The sequence below is a fragment of the Opisthorchis viverrini genome (assembly GCF_000715545.1).
Source record: "Opisthorchis viverrini unplaced genomic scaffold opera_v5_203, whole genome shotgun sequence".
NCBI lineage: Eukaryota > Metazoa > Platyhelminthes > Trematoda > Opisthorchiida > Opisthorchiidae > Opisthorchis > Opisthorchis viverrini.
The window spans coordinates 431,794-455,904 of NW_008751859.1; the positions used below are offsets into that span (position 1 = coordinate 431,794).

At 46.0% G+C, this 24,111-nt stretch overlaps 2 protein-coding genes across 2 annotated transcripts in view; one reads left to right on the top strand and one right to left on the bottom strand.

The window, feature by feature from the left end:
- Positions 1 to 1,014: 1,014 nt before the first annotated feature.
- The window catches only part of T265_08132 (hypothetical protein), a gene marked incomplete at both ends in the record, with an annotated part of 63,465 nt that continues 40,368 nt past the window's right edge, over positions 1,015 to 24,111 (top strand). Inside the window, 9 exons of the mRNA XM_009173845.1 lie at positions 1,015 to 1,171; positions 1,215 to 1,516; positions 1,724 to 2,074; positions 10,468 to 11,289; positions 11,579 to 12,232; positions 12,278 to 12,657; positions 13,326 to 14,416; positions 15,351 to 15,878; positions 18,851 to 19,191. Of these exons, the coding sequence (XP_009172109.1) occupies positions 1,015 to 1,171; positions 1,215 to 1,516; positions 1,724 to 2,074; positions 10,468 to 11,289; positions 11,579 to 12,232; positions 12,278 to 12,657; positions 13,326 to 14,416; positions 15,351 to 15,878; positions 18,851 to 19,191 (4,626 nt within the window). The remainder of the gene's footprint in view (positions 1,172 to 1,214; positions 1,517 to 1,723; positions 2,075 to 10,467; positions 11,290 to 11,578; positions 12,233 to 12,277; positions 12,658 to 13,325; positions 14,417 to 15,350; positions 15,879 to 18,850; positions 19,192 to 24,111) is intronic.
- On the bottom strand, positions 14,623 to 20,076 carry T265_08133 (hypothetical protein; the record flags this gene model as incomplete). Its single annotated transcript, XM_009173846.1, has 4 exons — positions 14,623 to 14,935; positions 15,067 to 15,203; positions 19,317 to 19,490; positions 19,969 to 20,076. The coding sequence occupies 4 exons, from the start codon at positions 20,074 to 20,076 to the stop codon at positions 14,623 to 14,625; spliced, it is 732 nt and encodes a 243-aa protein (XP_009172110.1).

Here is a 24,111-nt window from a genome sequence, read left to right on the forward strand (position 1 = left end):
GTTTATATACCATCCTGACTTTGGCCTTTATACACCAGCTGCCTGGTCCAGACCGCAAGTCGCCGGCTCTGAGACGGACCTAGTCGACGCACATGGCTAACACTGAATCAGGGGTTTATGATGCGTAATCACTAGGCCGACTTGCGGTTATCCATGTTTACCGGGACAATTTGAAATTGCAAATTATACGACATGAGAAATTAAATTTTCTTGGTGGTTCTGATTATTACATTTGTCCTGCCGGGAAGCGTGTGGCTTTTTGTGTGCACAGCGCCCAATGAGCTACTGACGTCCTAAAATGGGAGAAGATACAAATTTGGTTATCGCAATATCGCTAGGAGTCTGTCGGCTATCGAATTGGGAGCGATAATTACCCTTTAGCAAGAGCATTTTAGTGACGACGATGCAGTAGAAGCTCGTTTATACGGTGTCGTCTTTGAGGGCTGTTTCTCATTGCGTGAGCTTCTGTAATCTGTTCTCTGCTGATATGACTCAAGAGAAACATAAGACTTACATTCAGTGAATAAGGATCCATTAACCGACGAACCGTCTGAAGCTGATGGGTCATGAATGAATCATTTGTAATATCTTCCGCCTCCTTCTTCTAGCTGGAGCTCTTAAGCGTTATTCTCAGTAGCCAGGTATTCACTCATAGCTGCCGACTGGCTCCCACTCGGACCCATATACCTCCCGAGAACATTTACTGAGATTCTGCCGTTTGGTCGAGGACCGGTAAGCACGCACCATTTTGCGTTTTCTGGACGGGTCGGGGACTAAGCGCCAAAATTAAATTATTCTTTTGTGAACACAAAGCAAAGGCCGTGGGCTAGACGCACACCCAAAATTTCTCTGAAACCGTGGTTTGAAGGAGGAAAACTTTAACATAAATTGTTAACATTTTATGGTACTTTTTCGAGCGTATGAGATCTTCCCAAACTGCTGCAGTTTTGTTGAAAGTTGTTTAAATCTACTCAACCCCCACGATATTCAAGGCACGCGATATTCATATTTTAAATGGCTGCTATCGCTGTGCACGTGAATGCGACGGAAGATTTTGTGGAGAATTTAGCTCGTCAAAGGTTTTTCTCATTCAATGCATTTCAATTCGCTTTGAAAGCGTACCAGACGAAACATTTCGTTGTTTTCGTCCGTATAAACTCCAAAAAGAGCAGTAATTCGCTATTTTTGTATTAAAAAGCCTTGTATCGTTGCAGCAGACATCCCTGCGGATGAAGCAGAAGCCGTGAAATTCGTCGCACCTAGTAACTTTTGTGTACGTTGTATCACATGTCGTACTGATTGTCCGGCAAGGTTCTACGTTCGCCGGTACCATGGCTGCTTGCGGGTTACTTCCTACTACCTGGAGCACAACCATCCACGCAGCAAGTTTATTTTTGACAGGCTCCCCATCAACTGGCGACTGACAAATGATGAATTAAAGGAGCGTTCTACCCTTTTGAAATACGGTGCTCCGTCATCGGAGACTCGGCAGTACGTCGCCGACCACTTTGGAAAGGTACTCACTATCAAGGATTTGCGTAACTATCGCATCAGATGTCGACCCCCTATTGTTAAGTAGGCCGTTGGTTACCTTTTTTTGGGTTTCTTAGATGACATGTCGTCCATCATAGACAAGTTTCGAGAGTGCGGTCGCGGTGGAATCGGAGGGTGGCAGGTGTAGTCACCTGTGCTTTTCTCGAACCCAGCAGATAGCACTCTTTAGACGTTTCCCGGACGCCTGCGCAAGCAGCTTGATCGGTTGGTTGGCAAACTGAAGCTGCTGGAATCGCGTAAGGCTGCTGGGTGCATGAAGCGTCTGATTGTCCAAAGTCAGCTGATGTTGCATCAAAATGCAATTAGTGCAAAGGACAATCAGCCTCTGGTGTTAGATGGAAACTGCAACCAACCACGGTGGCGTTCGACATCAAACGACGCTGTTCCCTGTGGTCTCTGTGGCCAGCCGACTGACCGTGCTGTTTGGTGGTGTCAACGTGATCGACTTCCATATCACCGTTATTGCTGCGGCAATGGGCCCTGCCGCTGTGTGGAGAAAATCTTCAGGCGCGTCCACCAAGTGAGTGCACATGTATTAATCAAACTATTTCCATTATTTGCCGGTCAGTCTACCTACCGTTCAGCTAAAAGAGCTTGCTTCGATGTTGATCTTGATCGGTCCATGGAGGACAAGCCGAGGTGCCCCGTAAGAAAGTCGCGATAAAACTGTTTTGTCCCATTTCGGAGTTGATGGAGACCGGTAATTTGAGACCTAATTTCTTAGCATACGCTTTGTGGACCTCACTTTCGAATCCCGTGATGACGAGGAATTCATGTGATTGTAACTCGATGGTTTCAAATGCCGAATCAATGAACCCATGGCAATCCGCAACGACTATACATTTATCCCTCATCTCGATAATGGGAATTATGAACTACTAGGTAAGCAAACAAATAAAATTCAATTACATCCAGATGCTTAAATGCTGTTCCCGAAGGTTAATTGCTTGCCCATTTTCCGTTTCAGAATTCTTGTCCCGTGAAGTGGATCTTACGAAAAATGAAAAATGGAGTGACTACAGCTTAAGCTTGTATCAGTGATGCCAATGAATAAAATGCAATTCGCCAATGGTGTTTCCGTAAATTCATGGCGGGCGCATTATCATCGCGTGGAGTAATGAGTACGGAGCGCCGTCGTTGGCCGTTGTATTACGTTGCCGTGCATAGTTGAGGCCCCATAATCCGCGTCGCGAATAGCAGTTACGCTAAGTAGCCGAGGTGAGCGACAGCTCATTGTTTAGGGTAATGGAGGGAGTGGTCGAGAGGGTACAATCAAGAGTAGGAGATAGGAGCGCGCTATCAAAATGGGTGATGATTGCATTTGGACAGGCGATGACCACCGTTGATTGTTGGGTTAGTCTGTTATGTGTTGTCGGCGCATTGTGGTTAGCTACGAGCATGTGTGCGGGCCTGGCAGTTACTGTAGGTAGTCACGTAGGTCATGTCAACTACAGTTGCGATGTTTATTGGAGGTAGGAAACATAAACGGCATCGAGTAAGTATGAGTATAACGATAAATAGCCAAGTTAGGTGACTTCGCGTACAGTTGTGAGTATAACAGGCAGTCAGATTATGCTATCACCCATAGTTGAGTCCTTTTTTTACTAGTCGGCATATATATTGGATTGATGTTTACTGTAGGTAGCAAAGATAAGTGGCATCGAGTATAGTATGAAAGACTGTCAGCTTTATACTAGACGTTGCACATAGACTCAGGTGTTGCAATTACGATAAGCAGCCAAGGTGGGCGATATCAACTGCAGTTACGAGTATGACGGGCAACCATTGTTCGTTAAGATGTCACGCATAGTTGGAACCTGGTTTATACCGGCCCGCATAGATACTGGCTTGGTGGTTACTGTAGGTAGCAGGCGTTTAACACTGACTTCATGCTCGCCATGATGATATAAGCAGCAGACATAAGCGAGAGCGCGCACATTTATGGGTATGACGGGTCATCGTTGGCAGTTAAATCAGGACACTTCGCATAGTCGAGGCCTACTAAACAGCGTCGCATATATGCACTGGCCTAACAGTTTCAATAAGTAGTCAAGGTAGGTGATATCGCGTACAATTCTGGGTATTAGGTTAATCGGTCGCCATTAGCTTAGGTATGTATGCACAAGGACACTGGCTCAACAAGTAAGATCAATAGCCAAGTTAGATGACCTCGAGCACAGTTGTGAGTATAACAGGCTGTCAGATGTGGCTATCACGCATAGCTGAGGCCTTATTTTACCGGTCGGCATATAAATTGCACTGATGTTTACTGTAGCTAGCGGAGCTAGGCGGGATCGCGTATAGCTAACGGTATACAAGACTGTCATTGACCGTCGGATTATGTCACTGTGCATAGGTGCAGTCTCATTATCAATGTGGCACATAAACGTGGGCCTAACAGTTACAACAAGTATTCGAGATGAGTGGAAACTAGTAGAGATACAAGTACAAGGTGCCGTCGTTGATCATTGGATTGGGCTGCCGCGCATATGTGGGGAACCTTAATTAGCGTCGAACATAGACACGGATCCAGCAGCTACAATAGGTAGTCGAGGTAAGTGACAACGGCTACCGTCATCGTGGTGACCGCCTTATGGTTGGCGGTCACCACCTATAGAACGTCATAGTTATATTAGGAAAGACGCCCACAGCATTCTTGTTAAACTGTATTATCTACAATCTGGTTATGCACATCTGGGAAAGGAGATCATCCACAGATATCCCTCGCACTGCCACTGCAAGTTTGTGCTGTTATCTAACTTTATTGCACTTAATGGAATATGAGAACCATGGGGAAAGTGTGTTGTGAGCTGGTTCACCAAACAAAAATATCCCATTGGTTAAATCTGAGGTGTCTAAAGAAAACAAACGCCCGCAACTGATCCTATAGAGTGGCATTTGCATTAAATACTCTTAAGATGTTATTTTATTCTCCAGAAACACCGAAGAGCGCCAAAATATGCTAAAGTGGGATTTCGTGTTTTATGTCGCTTAAACCGGAATGCAATGCAAATCGGCGATGGTCAATGACCTTGACATTTCGCTCACTTAAACAAAATGTTACGTGCAACATTTCAGGGGAAGGTGTGATTAAACTTTAAACAAAATGTTACGTGCAACATTTCAGGGGAAGGTGCTAATTGATTAAACTAACTGCCCATTAAAATAGCAACTTCGAAAACCCTATAGTTTCGGCGAAATCAATTTGGGTGTGTCAATAGCCTGCGGCCAAAATCAAAGCGGGCAGATTTCAAAGTCACAAAATTCGACATGATATGGTACGCAACAAGTTGCACACCAGTGGTCACTGGCAGTAGTCGGTTGGTCACAAAGCAGACAGAAGCTCAAGCCCGTGTCTCTAGAGCACCATCTGTGCTGAGGTCCAGTATTCTCGACCACCGACCACAGGCTGCCAGTTGCAGCCTTTGAGCCTTGGAGCAGCAGGTTTTGCTCCTGAACACCCAGTTGCCTACTGATGTCTCTGGCCCTTCCGGGTTCTAGCCCATGAAGCTTATCCACTAATCGATTCAGTTGTTTACCAAGGTCTTCAAAGGTTGTCGGTGGCGGTTTGACAACAAGTGTATGGAGTATACCTTTTTACGGTAGATTGTAATCCAAAAGCCCCTTTTTGGACGGAGCGGCAACAGGAAACCAAGCAGAAAACCTATGAAGAATAATTCTTACTGCTAGGAGGTGACTGGTCTCTAAATAGAGAACAAGTGTATACAGGGGAGCCACATCTCCTGGTAGAAAGGGTGTGTGCATTCTCCAGAAGATGCGTAAGCCCTCTGGGGGCATCCGGGTTTTTGCACCGCAAACTATAATTTAATTTACGTAGGTCGACCCCACTTGTTTGTTCAACACTATCATAGGGCAGCCTTGGCGGTCGCGGCGCCAAGTGCCTTGAAACGAGAGAACTTGCATACGTGATCATTCGACAGATCACTCTCAGAATGTAGGTATCACCTCACGTAATCTCAATTTCCCACACGAGCAACTCGGTGTGCCAAGATACTTTTTGTATGGCACGCTGCAGCGTGTCGGAGTTGTGCGCCCGGCCATTAAGGCGGCCGTTTGTATACTCCAGATCGGTCTCATTACCAGAGTGAACCATTCCGCACCGTGCGTGTACGGCCTATTTTCGAGTGGTGTACAACCAGCAAGCCGTAAGATAAGGTACGAATCATGAGTCCTTTCGACGCAGTAGTTTCAGAACTTGCCAGAATCTATGTGCTCGTATTGTGATAAGCAAACACTATAATATGGTAGTGTACAAGCCAGACATGCGGTGAAATACATGCCGGCTGTTCGCGAAGTGTGGCCGTGACAAAAAACGCGGATGTTATATGATACATAAGTGCTTCCTGAGTGGTTTTTTGACATAAAAATGGCACAACAATATGTCGAGATTTAAAACAACTCTTGCAATCTGCATTTGCTCCGCAACTTGTCTATGACAAAAGCCTTAAATTTACATTCCTCTCCCCATCCTTTTCCTGAATAACTCGTACAATTTACGTATCAGGGAAAAGGGTCTGCTCTCCACGAAGGCAAACACCCCCGGAAACCCGGTACACGTGCCATCCGTGATCTGTTGTCTACAGGCAGTATATCAGTTGCCTCAGACCAAGTTACCCAATTGGCTTGTTGCGTGCGTTTCGGCGACATTCACTATATCCGAAAAGCGTTGAAACAATGCATACGTGGCTATAGCGACTTTCTGCTGACTCCAACATAAACACGTATCTAGTTTTCAAAAATGTTGTCAGAACTCAAGATATATCTTCTACCGAAAGAATATCCCACTGCGCGGAATTGACCCAACAAAGCTTGTCGACAATTTTGGCAGTGGCTTTATAAGTCCTGAGTGATAGTAATCTCGCCAAATTCATTGGCCAGAAACTGCTTCGCTTCACAAACAGCCCTCTGTGCTTCTGCACTTCCTCCTGCAGGTTCCCAGCTCCTCTTTTGTACGTTGCCGATTTACAAGGAGTCTATAGCACAAACCACGGACACGTTATGGTTTATTTCAACATGATATGAGGTGACTGCGAGATGGTCCTCCTGCCACCTTAAACAAAACCACGCTATACAGCTAGTGCTGTTTTGCATAAGAAAACGCGTTCGGTTTAACGCCTTCTTTGGATTCTCAAACTATCCGTTTATCCTGCGGGCCGCCAGCTGCATTCATAATACGCCAATTTGTAACGCAAAACAGAGTTGGTGCTTTGGGAAATGCATGAACGCACAAATGTAACGTGGTTATCCTTCATGTATTCCTTCAATGCCTTCTCAAACGCCGTGGAAAAGGAAAAGGATACAACCGCCACTCTCTCAATAAAAGCGTGTGAGGCCACACCTAAAGCCATAGCACCGCAAGTTCAAAGTCAACTGTTCACCAGAAATATAGAAATGGCATTAATTAAAACAAATCATGCAAAAATGACCGCAGATTAAAATAATTTTCGGTCTGAACACATTAGACGGAAAGCAACTTTCTGGCGTAAAACGTTTGATTCCAGTCGCAAATGCTTTGCAGAGTAATGCATTGCGCCTCTGAGGTGCGACCTTTGGACCTAAAATGACAAGTGGCGTGCAGACTTAAAGCTGGTCACCTAGTTATATATAGCAGAACGCTTTGCAGAATGATTGCTTGATATAGTGGTACCGCCATTATAAGAGTTCGATGGACAATTTTTTGATTTTTTCTCATGTGGTGAAATATCTGGATGGTTTTTGCAGATCAAAAAACACTTCTGTTGCACGTGAGACAGATTTTTCCTTATAGAATGTAGTTTTGCACCACGCTGGTTCAAGCAGTAAATGTTTTTGTGTTGAGCCTAAGGAGTATTGGTCGACTCGCTGAGCGTAATCTAATAAGTAGCAAGTTGCTTGCAGCACCGCGCAACCCATTTAGGGTTTCAATCAACTCTGGGGCAATAAAATGATGTAGAGGCTTTCGTAGTGCATTCTTTCCCGCCAATAGAAACCGCACCGTTTCATCCTAAGATGCATCTCACTTGATGCTTTTGCCCAACAGTAAGCATATTTCATCCGCAAAGATTTATTGGCCATCAGTAGTTTTTGAAGCGCGCAGATATAAGTTATCTGCCGACCGGTCATGTGTTACTCTCACGTTGTATAATTATGCAAAATTGTGGGTAACTGAGCTTGTCTTAACATATAATGCTTTCATTTTTTCGTTGATAGTGCCATATCGTATATTGTTAAGGGCACAACAACGGGATCTTGCAAGTATTTTATAACCAGTAGGTGCAGTTTCCAATCTGCCTTCTGTTTTCCATAAAGTTTTGTCAATGTGTTCCGGTGAGAATGCTTCGTTACTACCCAAACAGTCTATCGGTGCAGTGTCTGATAAATCAGCTTAAGTTATCATACTACTTGTTACCGGATAGAGGTGTGACGCTGCCCCTAGGAGGACACCGATTAGAAATAGCTTTGATATCGACAATGGTTTTTTAAGACGACCATGTTCGGAGCAATCAACCTGGTCTGCTGAAACATTAGCTGCTTTGTTGCCACACACTGGACTTTGTTGTGATTAAGCCATGCTAGAAGACATATGGGAGCACTTAGAACAACAGAAGACATGTACTGAGTAGTATCCTCGTTGAAACTTTTTAGCCAGGTAAAAGCCCAAGACATCTACGGAACAAGTTTTCGTAATCGACTTACACAGAAATGACCGGTGTTGTATGGGCAATATACCCACAATGCTTTTGAAAATTCCAGATTTAATTTCAACATCAAAGTCCCTGCTTTTGTTGAAAAATGTCGCTCTGCAAAGGGGAAAATTAGTGCTAACAGAATACCACTTGCACGGTAGCAAAACTAGTTCTTTGCACCACAGTTGAGTGTTGGTATGATACCTGACGCCGGCGAAACGTTGTTCAAAATATGCTAAAGCTCAGCTTCCACAGTAAAGTATCAAGCCATTTAAACATCAAGACTGCCCTCACGTCATTTAATTATGCTCGCAATAATCACGTGAAACAAACAAACGGTTTCAGTTAAGCGATGAACCATTTCAATAAGATCGGATATCAAGAGAACACCCACGAGGCGGAAGGGGCTCGTCGTACGCCGTTGAAGTTGTTCAGGCAGATAGAAACCGAATTTATGTTTATTTCTGTAAATTAGCGCTAATTAGCCATCTTTTCCTATTTGTTTGTGCACCCATGGGTCGCCAGACCTATACCTGTTCATTATAGTGCCATTTCGTTTCCCTGCCGATCGTTTCCGGCGTTTGTGCGCCTGCTTAAAGTTTGCTCACTTTCCTGTTACTAACGCCGAGATTTTGTCCCCTGTTTATTTTGCTTGCAGTTTCATGTCCAAGTTTCCCATTGTCGAACGTTTGCTTTGAACGGAGAAGGAATTTACCTGGAGGTCAAATTCGGAACCGCTCAGGTAACAGTCGAGGTCGCCATCTGCTGCGCCAACTGTACTTCAAATAGATGCTAGTTCGGTATTATCTTTATACTGCATCTTATCTAATTGTGTACTTTTTAATTTTGTTTTAAAAGGGAACATGTGCGCATTTTATGGCGGCACTGCTCCATCACGCGGTCACCTGAAGATTGCGTGTGCATTTATTTTCCGGCAAATCAAAAGTAATACTGTTAATTTCCAACTAGTGTGGGGCGTACCATCAGACATAATCGATACTTGTTTTCCAGACAGTTTCAATTTATCTGCAACTAACTGAATGACTTGTGCGCCTTTATCTCTCTATGTGGTCTATCTACCTCTCTGCCTGCCCGTATCCCTAAGGTTGTTTGCTACTTGAAATCTACTCTCCATCACACTCAGAAAACCATGCCACCTCACTGTCATTGTTTCTGCTTTTACTGATCACGTTTTAGATAACTGCGCTTTCTGAATAATTTAAGATGACTATTAGCTCATTTGTTTATAGAATTCTCTCAATGAAGCATCTGCTGCCCATATCAATCTTTTTCTACCGCCCAGTGATCAGAAACTGCGTGGCCTGATAGCACCAACAGTCCAGGAGGATACTTCGCCGCTCGGATCTTGTATGCACCTTAGAATTGAAAATGGCTTTGAATTAGTCTAAAGAGAAAGCGAGTATAACTATTCTTGGTGCATCTGAACATGCAAATCATATGGTTTTTCAAACCATAATCACACATCACAGTGAAATCTGTTTTGAAACGCGGGTACGCAAGCTGTTACACCGTACCTGAGGAGAAAGCGCTGCGTTGAGGTGCGTCACAACTCTGATTTTGAACAAAAATAAGAGAAGTGTAGTCTAGCAAGTTTTGGAGGTGTGTGCTGTAAAAGAATGAGGTCTGATTTAGGACGGAGTAAAGCTAGGCCTGAAAATAGTCTACTTAAAAATTGAGATAACCAATTGAGTAAGAAATATCGGTGGGCGCAGTGTACACACGAGTAATTGTTGAACTTTTATTACTCTAACAAAACATTTGAGAGATAACCCTTGATATTTTGCGCACACTTCCTATTTTACATCTAATCCTAAACATAACATCAATTTACACCGATTGCCCGCTGCAGCCATTGATAAACCATAGCAGACGTGAACGAAATGGCTGCCCGTCGAAAGTCAAACGCGGTATGCATTGCCAAACCTGCAGAGCCTGGTGGCATTTTAGACGCACGGGTTTACAGGACGACCAGATAAGCCGACTAGGTAACTCTCCTGACCGGTTTGTCTGCGCCAGCTGCTTCTACGTTTAGGGTGCAGTGCATACCGCGGTCAAGAGGAGATCCCCAAAAAACGGTACTCAATCCCCTTTGCAGATACAGAAAGACCGATGTGAGTGTTCCGCTTTAATCGGGATACTCGACGCGAAATTGGAGCGTCTTTCTAAGGCACTGGAGGATTCATATACCAAGAATGCAGCGACTTAGACGAAAGTTTACAAGGAACTTCTTTCGCAGAACGAGTACCTCGCGACATCCATCGCGGGTCCTCTGGCTGCGAAGAAAGTCGTACAACTTTCTGACTCGGCTATGAAGACCGCCACAGCGTCTCTAGTGGACAGGCGCCTAGGGGAAAACAGACTGATAATCTGGGAGTCAGTCACCGGAAATATCACGCCAGTGAAGCTGGCACAATCGATCCTTGGCAGTGTCCTCAGCAGGCCTGATAAAGCGCTCCACGCAGAATGGCTACGCCAAAAGGGAAGTAAGCGAACTCTTGGACTTCTAGTCACACTTTCTTCCCCATCAGACGTACATGAGATCTTGGAGCGGGCTGGCAGCATTCAAAAGGCTAACCCAATGATCAGGCGCCTATCCGAGTATTGTCCTCTAGACGCGCGAAAGCTTGGTCATAGCAGGTCAGGGGTGGAAGCACGAAACAGGCTTCCACCGGGCACCAATTCAGCCGACCCCAAACTCATGACGGAGCCGATTGTGGTCATATCCCCCTGTGTTCCCGAAAGCAGGCCGACGAAACCAGCTGCGTCTCCAGACAGCAGTTTTTATTCGACCACCACAGGTGTCTCGCCCACCAAAGGCAGGGATGCCCTGGAGGAGGCAAACCCCACATGCAAGCAGCGCCCAAACTACGTGGAGCTATCAACGCCTATCTCCGTATCAGAGGATACAGCTGCAGACGTGGGCTCCTCAACAAAGTCACAGCCTCTGAAATGGACTGAGTCAGATGTGCGGGGACAAGAAGCGAAGCCAATCTCCAGCTCCACTCCGTCAAAAGCGGCCTCTCTGCTTGTGGACAGCCTTCGCCCAGGACCCCGACAACCTAAGCCATAAGCATGACTACAGCCATCCGGAAAATCCCTCATACACCCAGTTGGCCACGCTGATCGCCGGCGGATCGAGTGTTCACACAAACACGAAAGAAAAGCGACTGCAGCCAAACAAGCCACATAAGATTCGCCAGATTAGAAAACTGCTGGCTGGCCTCAAGATACAGCCCTCCGCGAAAACGAGCCTCATGGGAGCGCCACCAAAAGCATTACTTTGTGGTGACGCCACCCAGCGCTCAGGGCCCCCATAGGGAAAAAACTCCGTCCCACAAAGCCAAAAGGCCCGAGCAAACCGAGCTCTCACGGAACGAAAAAACCTCGCAAGCGAAAAGCACCCCCAGAAGCCACGAAGACAGGAAGCAGACAACATCGCCCCAGGTGCCTATTTGGAGCCTTGGACTCTAACCCGGTGGACAACTATTAAGTCTGCTAACCACCCCGGTCACTCAACTTTCGGCTCCTTACCCGCGGAGGCAGCAGAGACAGTGTTGAAATGTCTGTCCACAAACTGCCTCAGCCTCTTCAACGAACTCGGCGATTTTAAACGGTCAGCTTGCATTGAGCAACCATCCACAATCGCATTCACAGATACCTGGCTCACATCAGATGTCTCCGACGCGGAGATCTCGATGGACAGTTACCCCATTTTTCGAGCTGACTCAAAACGAGGGAGGGCTGGCGGGGTTGCTCTGTACTTACATGCGGCCCTACCAACCCCGATTGTCCCCTCTGACACTACCCCTGCACAATTTGCGTTGCACTGTGGGTTCAAATCCCACTGTGCGTGTCCGATTCTCTCCTTCTCGGTGTGGTCTACCGTAGTCCTTCGAGTCCCCCTGAAGGTAACCAATTATTCATACAAACCCTTGAGCAACTCCTCCAACTACCACTTCGCTCATCTGCTGGTAGGTGAATTCAACGCCCCAAAGGCCTCCTCGATGGAGCTCTAGCGCGTTGAATCAGGACTTTTCGCAGCGGCGCTGTGTGAAATCGTTCTACAGAGCGCTTGGACTCAACATGTTGTTGCAACCACCAGATACCGCGCAGGTCAACTACCATCCCTCTTGGATTTGGTCATCACCAACGAAAGACACTTCGTTGATCAGGTAACAATTAACGCTCCACCGGGTCATAGCGACTACTGTGTGCTGACCTTCGATTTCATCTGCTATTGGGCCAGAAATCCCAAACCTCAAACGTTGTTCCGAGACTTCTGCCGTTCAGAATTCTCAGGAATACGCATCTTCCTTGAACAAGTCACACTGGGACCAGCTCCGGTGGAAGAACTGTATAGCACCATTGTCCAGAAATTTCACGAGGCTGACGCGACGTTCGTCCCAAAAATCCCTCACGCACTCTTATTAACCGGAGGATGCCAAAAAGGATTCGGCGACTTCTGGAAAAAAGGTCTCAACTCTTTTTCAAAAAGTTAACTACAGTAGATACAGAAGATGAGCTGGCATTTCGTAAAATGCGGAACCGCTGTAAATCGGAAATCTGCCAATGGAACATACAAAAACAAGCCACCATCCTGGATCTCGCTCGAAAAAGCAAAAACGTATTGTTCAAGTACATGAGAAATCGCCGCAGAAACAAGCCATCCGCGTTCTCCTTGAGGGCCAGAAACGGATAACCGACAAGTGACCCAACAGTGGTATCTGAGGTTTACAGAGAACACTATGCGCGTCTATGCTCAGCCCCAGCGTCCTCGTCACATCCACTCTTGTCAAGGCGAAACAACGAACAGCCTCTAAACGAGTTGGTCTTCGCGATGGAGGACATTCGCCAACTCTTGTAAAAGATCAACCCATTTTGCGCTTTGGGGCCCGATGAGGTCAATCCAAGGATCCTGAAGGAAACGTCCTCCACACTGGCGAACCATCTACACATAGCGTTTCGTCAGTCGCTTGACGGAAGCCGCCTTCCCCCTGCTTGGAAGGAAGCGATTGTCACGCCAATCTACAAAACTGGTGACTGACTATCGCCTGGCAGCTATAGGCCCATAAGCCTCACTAGTGCGCCGTGCAAGGTGATGGAATGCATTCTGAAGCGAACTATCGTAGATCGCCTTACTTCCGGCAATCTGATATCTCCAGCTCAACACGGATTTCTCCCAAACCGTTCTTGCGTGACAAACATGCTCGTGTTTATGGACAGCTTAACCCAAGCCAAGGACGAAGGACTCATATCGGATGCCATATTTTTCGACTTCTCAAAAGCATTTGATAGGGTCCCACACGTCCCGCTGCTCCACAAACTCGAGTCTTACGGGATTCAAGGGAAAATCCTTCGCTGGATCAAGGCGTTCCTATCAGACAGGTCATTCCGAGTGAGAATAGGCTCAACCTATTCCTCTCCAGCGCCGGTCTCCATTGGAGTTCCTCAAGGCTCCGTCTTGGGACCACTCCTGTTTCTGATCTACGTCAACGACCTCCCAGACGTTCTTGCGAGTCCATGTTTACTTTTTGCGGACGACTTGAAATCCTGGAGTTCCAATGCCAGCGCCCTCCAAATGGATGTAGACGCTGCCAAGCAGTGGTCGTTGGACTGGCACCTTCCTCTGAATGATGAAAAGTGCGTCCATGTGTCGTTTGGAGGGGATTCAGCGAATGCCTTTGTTATGCATGGTGAAAAGGGACCAGAAAACATCATGAGGATAGATGCCAAAAAAGATTTAGGCATCTGGGTCTCCTCAAACTTGTCCTTCGCACTACACCATGAGAAATCGGCCCAAAAGGCATTCGCCGTTTTACGGATGATCCGACGTACCTTCTCCCGTATTACTCGCATGGACTTCCAAATACTCTATGGGGCCTACGTCAGACCGCTCCTGGAGTACGCCAACCAAGTTGTCTACTCAGGACGTACGAAAGACGTTACCCTCATTGAGCGTGTCCAGCGGGCCGCCACGAGAATGGTTGCCGGCCTCAAGTCCGTGGACTACGAAACGCGTCTCGCGACGCTTGATCTCTTTCCCCTGGAGTACCGTCGCCTCCGAGGGGACCTAATTCTTACCTACGCCCTGTTTGAACAAAGCTTGGCAAACAGGTTTTTTACCGTTGACCCAGCAAACACCCGGCGGGGACATAGTAAGAAAATCTTCAAGCTCAGGGCACACACATCCGTTAGACAAAACTTTTTTTCATTTCGGGTAGTAGCTGCGTGGAATGACCTTCCTCCGACGGTTGTACACGCTCCTTCTCGAACCCAATTTAAAGCACTATTAGACATTTATTTATGCGAATCCTCGCGCTGGCGAGCATACTGCCCCGCGCTGAGAACATAAAGAGCAGTGCTACACCCTTTTTTTACTTGTGCCTTTCAGGCGAACGACAGCCACTGACCGACAAGAACAAGAGCGACCCGGGAAACTTGGGCAAAAGCCTCGATCCTGTGTATCAATCCGTGAATCCGTGCCCAACCACCTCCGACCTTTGGGCATCTGTCGGGAATCCTGTTCTCTTCTCATGAGTTGAGCTGACTGGATGACCTTGGTGGCCGCGGCTTTATCATATTTCAATTGAAATCGTGTGAGGCCTTGGGCATCTGTTCGGAATCCTGTTCTCTTCTCATGAGTTGAGCTGACTGGATGACCTTGGTGGCCGCGGCTTTATCATATTTCAATTGAAATCCGTGTGAGGCCCTTGATAGTCCCAATGCTTGGCAAGAACTTAGCTGGGAGATGACGGTGATGCAGACCATCTGCGGATCGCAAAAGAATTTTGGACTTCCCTCATACATGAACATTTGAGGGGGATCTTGTATCGATGCAGCACGACAACGAAGATTGATGTCCCACAAGCAGTGGAATTTGAGCGTCGTTGTTCGGCGGATATCTGTGTATTGGAAACCTACCCCAATATCAGGAGATATTGCCTGTTGAAATAGAGCAAAGGATGCACTCCTCAACTGCATACTTGTGCGAGCTTGTAGTTTGGTTGCATGTTATTTCGATGTGTTACTCCTCAGAGCCTAGATTAGGAAACCTATTTATTGAATACGAACTGTTGTCTTATCCTACAGCGCCACTGGTTGCTCAACACAAAAGAGTGCGAAGAAATGCAAGGACCGTTAGCGCTGCTGCCGTTCGGCTCCCCTTGCTCACATCGAAACGAAATCTTACGCTGGTGCTTTTTCCGGATGTTGATCTGATCGGCGCATCTGCGCGGTTGACTGTTGGTGGGGTAGATCATCCCAAGGGTCTTTCAGGTTTCGCTGATTATATATATCGTGGTTATGTAGATTCTTATCCAAGAAGCATTGTGTTCGGTAGCATCATCCAAGGTGTGTTTCGTGGTACGGTTTCTTTGGATATGTCTTTGCGTGACACCTTCTATATCGAACCAGCCGCAAATTACTTCGATTACAAAACAAACTTTCATTCCATTATGTATCACGAGCAGCATGTGAAATTTGATGGAAATAGGCGTGTAAGGCGCAGTACCACTGACACCGACACTTTCAACTTCTGCGGACTTTCAAATCCAGATATCGCTCGGCGGATGGCGGAACTACGATCGCCGATTTCCGGAGTTGATGTGAACACTATCCGTAAGTCACGGTATCGATTCTGAAGGGTTATATTCCTGTTGGACTAGAAAATTCTAACCTGACCGCTGTGACCGAACTTTAAGATGCACAACGATGCTCTATTCGGCAGCTATGCCCCCGAAGATTACCACAGCTTTACGATTGTTCAATATTTCCGCGTCTAATTTACCCAGCTACTATACCAGGACTCAGGTTTAAGGGACATTATAGCTGACTACACGCCTTCGATGATCGCCGTCGCTTTGTGCATGAATCTTTCCGCCGTGCCGTCACTGGCTGCCTAGCATATTTCAATTGAGTTTAACAATAGTTCGGGTCGCTACAACACGTGTCAGGTATTTTTCGTAGACTGGAGAGTAGGTCGCGAATCACGAAAAGCAAAAAAAGAAGGAGGAACAATGGGCTTATTGTAGAAAACAGATTACATGCAATAGCATCACCGGCTGCAGGTACGTTGTTTCAGTCATCAATGGGATGGTTCCGTGGTACCTCAACCTTATAACAGCGCGCCTGTGTTCCGCTGCTATCTGGCCTTGTGTTCCCCACCTTAGAGACTTCTAACAGTTGTGAACGGGCGCTCTTTCCTTCGGGTGGCATGTCAGATGGACACCGAAAGAATGGTTTTGGTCGTAAGAAGCACATGACCCAACCGACTTAGCTGTTGAAGTCATATGAAGTCATCGAATGCAACAGTTGCCAATTTTTGGCCAAAAACTACTCGCCTCATTTCAGTATTGCCGTTTGGATGTGCTGATGACACACGCACTGGTTTTAGGGCACAAATAATTACACAGCGACCGAGCCTCACATCCAAAACGCGAGGCTGAATGCACCACCGTGCCGCGTACTCACCGAAGACGTATGTCCAGTCTTGTGCTTAAGATGGAGACAAGCAAGACAGCCTTTAGTTCCACTGCACACCTACCATCCGACAGAATACAACCACGAACAACCTTGTCCATTACCTGTAGAAATCTAAGTGTCACGATGGATCCTGCTGTTGTATTCACCTGGTTTTTCAATCAGTTTTCTCTTCGAAAGTGCAAAATGCGCACCGGGTAGATTAGTGACATTATTTGGATCACTGAACATATTTAGCGTTTGGTTGGAATTTGGGATGTTGTCTGCATACTCTTCGGAGCTATAGACAACGCAGGCTTCGATAACTCACTTGATACAGATTGGACAGAAAAAGCGCTAAAGGAGAGCGTTGACTTTTTATTCGAACCTCTGCGTGCATGCGGCTGTTGGAATACGAGGACTGAAGAAATGTCTTTAGAATCCTTTTAATGGTGAAACATTGCGACGAGGCATCATGGTTTTCCGAGCTTAGTTTACGGGATAATAGTTGTTCGTTTTATGTGTCTGCGCGGCGTTCTAAGAGTAAGGGTATTGCAGATGGCCTGCTTGGTATTTACTTTATTGAAGCGATTACTGGCGAGCTTGCATACGCGGATGTCTGCTGGAGTCTAAACGTGATGGTCTCGAAAGTGACTCCTCGGTGACTGGCACGTTACGTTCGAGTGCTTTTTTGACAAGCAGAGGTTCGGTAGAGATCTGTGACTTCCATGGCACTCTACAAAGCGCCATTCAAGTGTTTTGAATGAGTTGTGTCAGGTGACATGGATTTCTACATCTTTGAAAGGAAGGGGAAGATGCTGTTTTCTCAGGGTTGGTTTTGTTTCTGATTGTAGCTGAGTAATCTACGATTCTGTGAAGAATTTGCCAGAGACTACTTAGATTATTCTTCGAATCGCTTGTGATAATTATTAATTGGCATTTTTCGACTCAATGTTGCGGATAAACGGGGTCCTCTTTCGTCTTTTCCAATCGCCCTTTCTATCCATGCTCCGGATTATTTTTGAGTTGGTGGACTTCCCGATGCCTCAGAGTTTTTCGTGCTCTATCGTGTAATACACTTTAAGGTACTGTTTCCTAGATTCGGTCAAGGCTTTGGAGCGTTTTGTGATCCAACCTGGCGTGGATCTCTGTTTAGTTTTATGGACTTGCTGATTCCATTGCATTTCCTGTTCTGCTTGTTTTTTTGGTGTTTTGATTAGTATCCTGGAAGGATATAGCCGGCTGTTGCTGGTAGACTTCTATATGACTGAGTATTTCAGGTGCAGTATTGAATCTGAGAGTCGTGCTCCTCACAGGCGGGAGGGGCCTTGCCCGAACAAGGACATGGTCTGAGCCTGCATCCTTGACGGGTTACTGAACTCGGGAAAGCTTGGTGGTTAGGTTGCAAGCTGCCGACCTGGATGTCCACGGTTCGAATCATACCTGGGCTTTTCCGTTGCTTTTCTGCTGACTGGGATAACATGACAGTATCTTGCACTTGGCTGCATGGTAGCTATGTACCGGAATGCACGATTTGCTTCTGGAAAATGGCAAGCAGTTAAGAATAGATAAAACATATATAGCATATAGTATTCTGCCTAGTGATAGTGTGCTCCACACCTACGAGATGCCGGTTATGTTTAAGATGACATTTCAAAACTTTTCGACCGTCAACAAAGGCTTTGGTTCCGACTAAAACCATTCATCTACAATCCATTGAGCCTTCTGGTCGCCGTTTCTGCTATCTTTCGCCCACAATTGTTTTACTTTGTTCAACCTAACGATCTCTTATTCGAACACATACGGCTAAAAATCATTATTTTATGAATATGTCGCTATAAAGTTTCGATGATTGCATAGTTTTTTTTCAATGTTAAGGTGTATGCCCATGTGTTGTGGTTTTTTGGTCACCACAGAAGCATATTTTAAACTAAGTCTTAATTAGACATACATCGACACAGCTATTTAATGTAGTACTTCAGCAGAATCTTTGTTTATTTGCTACGCTGCGAATTTCGTTTCATTCACTTACATGATAATCTAGTAATAGTAATAATAATCTAGTAATAATCTAGTAGCAATCTAGTACAAAATATAGTTTATTCTGGCTTCCATTCGTTTCCCATTACCAGCTAGAAGATCTCGGCGTGCTGCAGCCCTGCAACCTCTCAACGTGGAACTCGGTGCATCTCGACTGCATCCAGACTTTCAGCGCGGCCACCCTAGTGCTTTTACCGATTACCGTCTTGTGAACCCCTATACTCAACGTCAGTCTGCACCAGTTGATGGCGCGAACACACGCGTATGCAACCTTTATTTACAGTCAGATACATTTTTATGGGACAGGGTAATTGGGATGCAACACATTCGCGGTAACAGGGAACTCGCAGTGCAAGAAATCACCTCAATTTTCACCCAGCACGTTCAAGGAGCGCAAGCCATTTATCAGCACACGTTATTTCGTGATCATGCCGTGAGTGATCTCTGAATGGACGGTTTCAGTTGGTCCATGACTTCAGGTTTTGTTTTCTCTGATGATTAATTTAAAAAAAAATGAAAAGCAGTTTACCTCATTTAATGACAGGACGCGTAACTAACCGTGTAAGGGAATCCAAGCGCAAATGCCTTGTAGCTCACTGATCGACCCCATGTGTTGTCATACGTAACATGATATTGAGTGCCTTTGGTCATTGAGCGGTTTGCATCCATGTTCGGCCACCAGGCGCTTATTTCCAGTTGCTTTGCTGTGGATGCTTTGCGTAGTGGTCCAAACTAACAAGGAAAATGTAAACTCCGAAGGACCAAAATCACTCGACAGAGTCAGTGTCCTGCCATGGACCACCACACAGCTAATGGCGCTCTCCATTTCTCTGGATACTGTCCTGGACAAGCGACTATCTTAAGATTCGACGGGGCGAACACTTTGGGCGTGTTTTCGAATTGAATCAAGTCGAATCCTTCAGCTATAGCACACTTTCGGTACCTAGCTGCTATGTCAACGGAAGGGCGTATTTTACATGTGGCATGAGTAGTCCTAGGCGAATGCAGGCCAATACTGCGCTCATGTTTCTTCGACCTTCTAGTATGTTCGGGGATGATCAGCGGAATAAATGGAACTGGACTGTTTTTAACCGTACCCAGTTGTGCTGGTTACGTTAATCCTCTAGGCCCGAAACCCTTCTTGGATAAGAATAGTTGTTATTATTTGAAGGGGGGCGAGATGGCTCAAGTGGTTAGAGCGCGAATTTACTGACCGGAAGGTCCGTGGTTCGAACCCGACCTCCGCCACTCGACTTCCCCTGTCTAGGCTTGGGCAACCTGACAGTATCCCAGCCCTCGTGCTTCCTTCGGGTGGCATGGCAGCTAGGCACCGAGAGGGCGCTACAGCTGAACGATTTTTTTATTATTATTTGAAGAACGGCTTGTTACGACTTAATTCTAACTGTCACTCGGCTCATTTTCGTGCTTTATTCGTTCAACATTTTTCGCGTTGCTGAATGTCATTTTATCGCTCTGAACTGCTCCTTTCACTGGTGAATTCTACGTGGGAGGCAGAACATTTGAGCAATATTGTGTTGCTTGCTATTCAACATACCCTGTTCTGAGGTTCCTAGACAGGGTACGCAATATTGCATGCACATCAGTTGGAGCTGTGCACCTTAACTTGGTTTCTTCTTAGCAGCTCAACCAATGGTGTTTTACAGGTAGAGCAACTCGAAGCCTGTGAATCTTGTGTCTCAAACACACTTTCAGACACCCGAAGAGAGATGCATCACAAACAGCATCGAAATTCCATCTGAAAAAATAAATTCCTCCTGATTTTGTATTGTTGCTATTAGGTCCCTATCAGAAGAGACCACTTGGTCGATTTCTTTAAGTAGCTTTTTCAGAGGGAGTGAGTTTGACGTTTGAGCTTCTTACCCAAAGAGCTGTAATTTGAATTCAACCCTGGGACTTTTATTGTATCCATGTAGGCGTGGGTAATCGGCGGTAGCTTGGCCTTTCCTCTAGGCTGCACGGCATTCACATGACAAAATCTTCACAGCCTAGTAACTCTTTTGTTGTGTGGACAACAATCCTGGTTCCTGTCCCGTGAAATGCTATACAGGAGAGATTTCGGAGACCTGCAAAATGTATAGAGGTAGTTCGTGAAGAAAAGAAAGCCTTTAATTCCATTGATATGGACTTGGAGCAACGCAGTGGGATAGTAAAATGGCACCCGGTGAAGTCATCATAATGAAAGGCGAATCGTGCCCACGACACAGTTACTTGGCCATAGCTTCTATACTCTTGTGTTGAATAACGCGTTACTCGCCTGTTTGTTTACCGTTAAATATGATGTGGGCAGCAGCGTGGCTGCCGAAAACTTGTAACTCAATACTCTTATGAGTTGAGCAGTAATGGTAGGCTACAACGATGACGGTAATGAAGGAATCGATGGGTGCAACTCAAGTGGTGTCAGTTCGTTCACCGAATTGTTCGACCAGCAGTATAAGAGCACCCTCTTGTACATATGCCCACAGGCTTTCACAAAACGTTTGATCGCGACGTCTGGTATTCCGTCTCATCACTCGGTATCTGACCTCCAAACCGACGTCCTTAGAACCCCCACCATTAGTTCCAGTCTTTTTGGCCAGTAGGACAGGTTGCTGCCATACCGAAATTGGACATGGGAGGCAGCAGACCGACAAAGTCGGCGAGTGCATTGATGCTATTACGGTATGTGTGGATAATTGCAGCGAGTACTCATTTTAGTTAACGTGGACGTACGATATGGTAAGGGCTTGGAGACGTGCTACGTGCCTGACCTAACCAAAGACCATCAGAATTGGTTTCCTGAAGCCACTATCGAATACTTTTGTATATTGAATACTTTTGCCATTCGCCAAACACTCGGCGCCGGTACAAGTAAGTTCCTCAAGTGCTGGTAGTTGGCCTTTGAAAATGAACTTCCGACAGTCCGTTCCATTCTGCACACTGGCACGGAACTAGTCGATGTTTGTATGTTACTTGGCTTTGGTTATCCAAATCTGGCTTTCACATTCAACCTTAGTAAGGTCTACGCCTCAAGTATAGACTCATCACTAGGTTCCTGAAAGGGGTCACGACCACCTCATTCACCATTCCGATGTCGTCGCTTATCAGCGTTTTCCTAGAACGGAAAGTGCGAATATAAGGGGGCTAAACTGTATGTATCGGTATCACGTAAAACAAGACACTCGAACTTCGTAGCTGTGATATAGTGTTGAAGGACGGCGACTCGACCAAAGGCTACCACTTTGATGTGAAGATCAGGCTTTAGCGTTAAAATTAACTCAAAGGTTTTACCGATTAAGACATGACAGGAAAGCCCGAACGAATTAACTACATAAAGCTCCGTAAATTGTCTTCGCCAAATGACCAGCACTCTCGTGGTTTTGGAAGCATTTGCTCTGCCTTTCTTGAGGAAGAGCTGTTTAAAAAAGATCGGCCCTAAAGAGTTCACTCTCCGATCACCCTACGGTAGGCGTAGGATATTCTGACCGGAAGGTCCGTGGTTTGAACCCAATCCCAACCATCTCGATTGCTCCTGTCTAGGCTTGGGCAATCTGGTAGTATCTCCTTCCGATGGCATGGCAGCTAGGCCACAGAGGGTTGTTAAAGCCGATTGATGTTTTGCTTATTAGACCATGATAGCCGCTGCGTTATCTGATACGGCCGAAGAGCCTGCTGCGCGTGAAGACATCGAAGATCAGGCATTCTTGCCTTACTCTCTGTGCCGTTGATTTGGGCCCATGCACTAGAGTTTTCTATGTGGACTTCTTATACCTCATGGGCCAAGTGTTGCAGGTGTTACTATTCGGAGTGACCTGTATTTACGGACAGTTTTTAAACGGGACAAGTTCTAGAAAGGATTCTGTGTTGTTTGCAGATAAAAGTATCTTATACTAATATGTTCTAATAGCTTATATAACCGAATCGTTGTGCGAGACCGTTCGGTATGAGTTCGGCGCCCGGTCGTGTCGTTAGCTGATCCTCACAGGAGTGAGTGGCGTTGAAAATCCGTGTTACTGATGTTAATGACCATCAGCCACTTTGTAAGGCTGGATGAGTAGGGGGCCATTCAGAACTTGCAGCAGATTTCAAGACTAGGCTGTCAGCCAATCACTTTCCGAATCGTGTTCAAAGTCTGCTGACCAATGGTCCAAGCATTTTACACTGTACGATTAAGCGTCAACGATAGCTAAAGCATTCATTCAACAAGCTTCATTTGTTGTCGGCGGCGGTGGCGCTTCTAGGGATTAATTTTCTGAAACCCCCTTTTATCATCCAAACATAAGTCCTCATTTTTCTCCTCCTTCAGGCTACCCACTTGCCTTGATTGTTGCGGATTTCCGAAGCTGCGCTTATCGTTTCTTGCATATCGGATCTACGGTTATCTTGCTTTTCCTAACTGCATACACGTATTCCCGCTGGCACCTCTCACCCTCCGATTCGACTCGGCTGCAAAATCAAGCAGTCGAATAGTAAGCCCTTTGAAACCTCTTCCTGCTCGTACTTCACCATACAGCTCGCCACCTCACCAGTATTAAGGCCATTATAGTGGAATTTCGGCGAATTCTCCTTTTAAGCCCTTCTGTAGCCGTCTTTATAGTGGTAAATCTGTGTGATTGAGTGGGAGTTCCTTGCCGAAAGGTGCCCACTTGACAGTGTTTCCACTCACTGAGAGTTGGATTCCGGCTGAGTGTTGTTTGTGCATTGAAGTTAGGATTTTTGAGTATTATTTCATCGCTTCATCCAGTGCACGTAATGGAGCTGAACTACATTCATTAGCTCAGTTGTAAACAAAATGTCTTTGTCAGGTCCACTTGGGTTCAACGGTCGCGCTACCCAAAACGTATCGCCGCGTTGTTTGTAGAACCAGTGTGGAAACATCTATACCCTCCGGTATTGTTGTATGGGGGGATCTTTTACACCACAGTAAAAAAAGAGGGGAAGGTTTGCAGAAATAGCACTTTCCGTGTTAACTGGACATGAGTTTACGGACAGTTATGAACCAAGACTGTTTCTTCAGGTATAATGTCGGACTACGCAGTGTAGAATGACCCACACAACCCTTGCATGCATGTATTATCATCGCACTGAATTTACGGGGTTAGGCGACCAATGTAAGCAACGGTGAAATTATCTGACTCGCAAGTAAATAAACACGCGTCCGCAGCGCACGGTCTGTCGCATCAATACAGTACTGTGTTGGCACTGACGTCAACAAGTGACACGCACTCGCATTCAAATCACAAGAGTGAAGTAGTAGTCAGTGAAGCCAAGCGGACGAAGGACACATCGACCAGTGCACCTCTTTCTGTCTGCCTAGGGTCGGGCAACCTGGCCCTTTCTCAGCTCTCGTACTTCT